The 6,000-nt window shown below is 50.3% G+C and overlaps 1 protein-coding gene across 6 annotated transcripts in view; it reads right to left on the reverse strand.

Moving 5' to 3' along the window:
- The window catches only part of LOC118289488 (RNA binding protein fox-1 homolog 3-like), a 451,402-nt gene that overhangs the window by 22,575 nt on the left and 422,827 nt on the right, over window positions 1-6,000 (reverse strand). For all 6 annotated transcript variants that reach the window (XM_035616538.2, XM_035616539.2, XM_035616541.2 and 3 more), the window contains one exon: window positions 409-552. In XM_035616538.2, the coding sequence (XP_035472431.1) occupies window positions 409-552 (144 nt within the window). The remainder of the gene's footprint in view (window positions 1-408; window positions 553-6,000) is intronic.

A 6,000-nucleotide genomic window follows, 5' to 3' on the forward strand; every position in this document is an offset into this window, starting at 1 on the left:
CTCCTGACAACGTAGCTGCCGATGTAGACGCCATTAATTATGTGAGCGTTGTTGTGTGCGATTTGGTCCCACTGCTCATTTTTCACGACGCTTAATAAGCCAAAGTGTAATCACTTCTTCCTTTCTGTCGAGTAAGGTGGGGGGGGGGGGGGGGGGGGGGGCTTCGCTATGTGCCGTCGCTTCAGGTGGGACCGGGTTTCAGTTTTACCTCCTGATGAAGTGGATCGTCCTTCGACACCTCGACAATTTTTGTATAATGTGTTGTTTTGCTGTCAGCTGCTCGTGTTTCAGACTTTAGCTTTTTTCTCAGATCACTGCAATTAATTAACTTGGCAAGAGGAAGAAGGAAAAACACAGGCCACAGAGATGAGAGGCGGGGTTCTTGTCCTCGGGAGGGACAGTACTCACCCCAAACATTTGCCTTAGGTCGGGGTCCCGGAAGCGGAAGGGAATGTTGGAGACGTGTAACCGCTTGGGCTGCTGCTTCTCTGAAGAGTCTGAGTGCTGGAGCTGGAGCTGCTGAGAGGCCTCTGTTTGCGTCACGTCATCTGTCTGCCGGAGGGGAAACAAAACACAGAGAGAGAGAGACACAAGCTGCTCATTAGCCGCCACAGTGTACTGTACCTCCGGGTGCTGAAGTCGGGGGGTGGGGTAGGGGAGGGAGGGAGGGTGGGCGGCGGTGGCGGTGGCGGTGGCAGGCGGGGGGGGGGATGCAGGGTGGGGTTGTGCGTCGGGAGGCCTGACTGACTGACTGACTGACTGACTGACTCGCTCGCTCGTCGCCTGCCATTTTTCAATCCGCCGAGAGAGAAAAAAGCCGAAGCGATAAACAGCCGATGACTTATGGCGTCGAACCCGAGGTTGTGCATTACAAATCCACGTATTAATCTCTCGCACTTAGCTCTTGAGCAACGGTGGGGGGGGGGGGGGGGATTGAAGGGCGCTGACAAAAAGGCGTGGATATAGATCCCACGGAGCCCTGACACGTCTAGACTAAAGACACATTATTGGTGACGTTTGCACGCGGGCGTCGAGAGTGCGAGGCCCCTGAAAGCCCTCAGCGCTGTTGTTTCCATCATTATGAGAACGCCGCGCTGACATTTCGATATAAATGACGTGTCTGATGTCAATGACAGATCCACTTGTTTCTCGGCGTGACGCCGCTGATGGATTTGGCTGAGGCCGCCGGTGGTTTGTCTGCTTCACACGGACCTCGTTTCCTTTTTGCTGATGTATTTCCTGTTGCGGACGAAACCTCATAGGTCAACGGCATCGCTTAACCCCGTCCGCTGTGCTCCGGCGTGGGACGGGTCCATCGTCTCGAGGCCTCGTGTTTGGAGAGTTCTTTTAAAAAAAGTGCATCGTCTGACCTGTCGTCAGTTCAAATCGCTGAAACGATTTGATTAAAGCTACAGTGTGTAATATTTAGAAGGACTTATTCATAGAAATTGAATATATTGTCCATAACAAGGTGTTCATAGCCTTTTTTGGATTATTATTAACTTGCTAAACTGCTTCAAAACAAACAAAAAAAGAGGTCTATGAAATGAAATATTATTTATTTTCTTTTTGAGTTCAATATGTTGAAAATGACAGTTTGAAGATGAAGGTTTGCACGAGGAGTCTTGGTACCATCGCGCCCAAAGACAATTTGCCGAACCAGGCAGAAGACGAGAAGCAGGAGGGAAACGGAGGGATGAAGAATGAAAAGTGCTGTGTAAACGGTGAAATGACACCAGGAGAAGGACTGAAACTGCCGATGAGGAGGAAAAGAAAAGAAAAAGAAGGAGAAAACGCTGACGAATAGATGGAAGCTCAAGTCCGGTCAAGTCTTACGTTTGCATGAAGGAGTAACTGAGTGAGAAAAAGGATGCGAACTATAGTGTGAGACATTAAGAGGAGTTTAAAAACGAGCCACAATTGTGCGACTTGAATAAGCACTATATACTATAATCGTAAAAAAAATTAAATAATGTGCTGTGATTTCCCACTGCACTGCACAGAAACTGCTGTTTGAGACCTGGCCTCTCTAGCTCGGGGTTGACCTCCATCTTTATACGCCGCGTTACAGACGAGACTCTGCTGAACGAGGTGACGCGAAGAGTCAATAACGTGGGCGACACGGGCGCGTTAAATCTGCCCCATCTTTCTGGATCTGTCTCCTCCTCCTGACGTTCTCCGGTCTCGGCTATCACTGGGAGTCAACGGGGGGGGGGGTCACAGTAGGGCCGAGGCCCTCGTCGCCGCGGCGATGCTCGTGGAGCAGCGTGGGAAATGTCTGTTTGCTCAGATACTCGCGTTGTGTGAAAAGGCGACGAATTTGTCTGCGTTAAAAAAAGAAAGAGGATGTGTGAAGAGTGAAATTCGTGGCCCTAGAAAAACAGTTTGACACATCTGTAGCTCCTGAAACCTTCCACGCTCGTAAACACCAATAAAAAAAAAATGGTGGCACGGTCAGAATAGCTGATGGAACTCCAACTGTGTCAAATCGTGTTAAAAAAAAGAAAAGTGTGCGGGGCACAAAAGAACTCGGTCTTATTTTTGAAGAAACATTTCAAAGTGCGAATAAAGCTCCTCTGTTGAAAGCCTGGGAGGTTGAAGACGAGAGGGGTTTGAAGGTTCCTCTCATTCACTCCCATTATGCCGACGGTTCGCACAAAGCCGAATATTTATCAAAAAGTATGAATGAATGGGATTTTAAAGTTAAACAACGCAGCGAAGCGCTTTTGAACATTTTTTATTTCACGCCTGGAGGAAGTTTCCGCCCGAGAGTGTGAACGAGCAGGGTGACGATGAAATCAGTTGTGAGGAGCTGGCGACGCCGAAACAACGGCGTCCGTTCGCGTCTAACTTCTGAAACAACGGCGTCCATTCGCGAGAGAGTAAGAAAGTCCTTGATCGATCGGAGCGTTTGCGATAATGCCAATTAAGAAAAGAAAAGAATAAATAGTGGGATTGCTGCGCACAATAATAAACAGAAATGTCATCACCTATAAACCACAAAAATTGTCATTTTAACCTTGTTTCTTCCTTTTGTAAAAGTAAAAGGAACAAGATGCACCGTGCAGCTTTGGTGAGCTGCTCTGCAGCTGACGGAATCTTTGGGGGGCAGAAACACCGACTGTTGGCGGGAGGTGAACTGCAAAGAGGCGGTGCCAAGTCAGACACCAAATCATTTTGCCTCGTTCCCTAAAAGGTTTTTGCAAAATCCATAAGTGCGCCACACTTCGTCTATCACCGTGGTAACTGCTCCCATGACCACAAGAGGTCACTCGTCAGAAAAAGGAATAAAAGAAAGAAAGAAAGTAAGGTGTGGGTTTATTGCATTTGAACATTTGATTTTGATGCCCCGGGGGCAACAGCGAGCCATGGATCAGAAAAGAAAAAAAAGCAGAACATGAAGAAAAGAATCCTGATTTCGTGGCCTGTGACTCGGGAGCAGGTGGAGAAGGAGAAACGAGAAACGACAGAGTGGAAGTGGCAGATATCGAAGCTAACAAAAAGCTGTTTGAATGTGATATGTAAACTGCGAGGTCTCCCGGGAGGAGCTCTCGCCGAGAAAGTGCAAACACGCGGCGCACCGGCTGGGGAGTCGCACGCGCGCACACACACACACACACACACACACACACAGACTCACACACACACACAGACTCACACACACACACACACACAGACTCACACACGGACACAATCTTGTACCGAGATACAGCCGTGAACAGGGAGCAGGTTGTTTCGCCCGAGTGCAAACGGTTCAAATGACACACACACACACACACAAACACACACACACACACACACACACACACGGACACACACACACACGGACACACACACACACACACACACGGACACAGATTGTCCGAGGCGGTCGTGCGGCCGCGGGCCGGCTCTCATTGATACATTTCCCACCATTTAGGAGATGGGGTAGGGATTTATTCATTACAATTCATCATCACAGTATTATCATTATCATCATGATCATCGTAATGATGATCGCCTTTATTATTCTCATTATCATAATCACAATCCCCACTGTAATGGCTGTCATCTATTTGGCTTTTATGGCCCATTCCGAGACGGTGCCATACATTGTTAACGGTGACAGTTGTTTGATTCAAGGTCCCACTCTGGCCCCCCATCCCCCCCCTGCAGCCGTCCAGGTAGGGCAGTTGGGCGGTTGGGCGGATGGGCTGGTGGCGGCTTCCTGCCCGGGGACCGCGGTGGAATCCAGACCAGAGGTTAACAAGTGGCGAAGGACACGTGAGTTGGAAAAATTGCACCGAGACGACGGGACGGCTGGTGGGGGAGTGGGTTTGTGACGGAGAGAGAGACCGAGACGGGCCGAGGGGTCTTAACTCTGCCGTGTCCTCCCGCGCTGGAGGTTAATAGCCTGAGTAGCCGCGTTGGGCCCTGGGGGTGACACATATCAGACGGACGCTGGGACCGTGGAAGGTGACAAGGTACCGGAGCCCCGCGGGTCAATCTGTTTCATCGGTCACACATGACACTATCGACCTTTGGCGTATGTTGCCAGACTACCGAGCACCGCTGTCCTCACAGCTCCGTTTTCATCACGGCGGGCGCCGTCGCGTGTTTGCAAACATCCAGATTAACTCTGGCTCGGCGCTCAGACAGGCCAGCAGCGGCGGCGGCGCCGCTGACATCGGGGCCAAACACACATGTGGAGAGGCACAAATACTGAACTGCCGACTTCCCGAGCAGCCCCGGACGAATCCTACCAACTCAATAAGTTGGCGTGTCACCGGGATGCGGGGTTGCCTGCGTCTGCGGCGCCCGGCCTGCTCCCGGGGATCCGAAGCTGCCTGCCTGCCTGCGAGACGGCGGTGTTGCAGTGGAAAAATAATTACCACCGTATTACCATAGGAGGCCACCATCAGTGGCACTTTACTGTCCCGACAGCTGCTGTCACGGGGAGGAGAGCGAGGGCGAGAGGGAGGAGGAGGAGGAGGTGGGATGCAAAACACGCCGTCACCGCCGAAGCCAGCAAACCAGAGAGTGAGAGAGCTGTCAACTCCGGCAACTCTCCGGCAGCTTCCCGTTCAGTCATTCCTCTAAAAGACTCCCTCGCTGTTGTTTGCAAATCGCCTGCAAAGTGCTCCGCTCAGCACTTTCCCCCTCCTCGCAGAGTGGCATTACAAGAGCATAATTGAAACTATCTGATTGGAATGCTGCCAAGCAGGTAGATTACATCCGATTAAATGTGGGGATGGGTGTGGGGGGGGGGGGGGTTCTGAATCTTCGCTCACAAGAATTATAATGCTCTGAGCTTTAATTCATTATTTTCTTCCTCCTCCTCGCCTGGTTCCTCTGCCGTTTGTTGTCTTTTTCTAAAGACGCAGCAAATATTTCCCCTCCATCACCTGAGTGACAGCGAGGGGGGGGGGGGGGGGGGGTAAGGGAGTGACAACACCGCCTCCCCCCCTGATTCATACCAAGTAGCAGAAGGTAGACGTACAGGAGACATCTCAGGCCTTGTTCTGTTCATTCTCTGCACAGTCCACGTTCGGCCATCGCCGAGTTATCGCAGCTCTCAGGTTTCGGATGCACTTTCATTCGTCTCGTTCATTTCTCCTTCTTTACTCTCTCACATGGGCTCACTCTGACTTTTATCTGGAAATGTTTCATCCTTTGGAGGACATATGTGTACAAGCCCCTGCGGGAAAGTTTGTTTGACAACTAATGTCCAGCTTTTTTGACAGATATATCACAGAGCTGTGATATTAATATTCAAAACTTCAGGAGAAAAAAAGACGGGCTTTGTTATTTGGCTCTTTTCGTTTGTTGACAATAAGACAAATCCTGATTATCCCCAGCTCTAACCTTTACATCAACCAGGGTTTTCCGGAACATTTCACTCGTCGTGAGAGTTATTTTTCTCCTGCTTTATTCTCTCACATGGGCTCACGCTGACATTTTGTTTTCTGGGAAATTTTGAAGGGGGGGGGGGGCTGGCAAAAAAAAGTTCCGGAAGATGTC

This window comes from Scophthalmus maximus, chromosome 17 (genome assembly GCF_022379125.1).
Source record: "Scophthalmus maximus strain ysfricsl-2021 chromosome 17, ASM2237912v1, whole genome shotgun sequence".
Lineage (NCBI taxonomy): Eukaryota > Metazoa > Chordata > Actinopteri > Pleuronectiformes > Scophthalmidae > Scophthalmus > Scophthalmus maximus.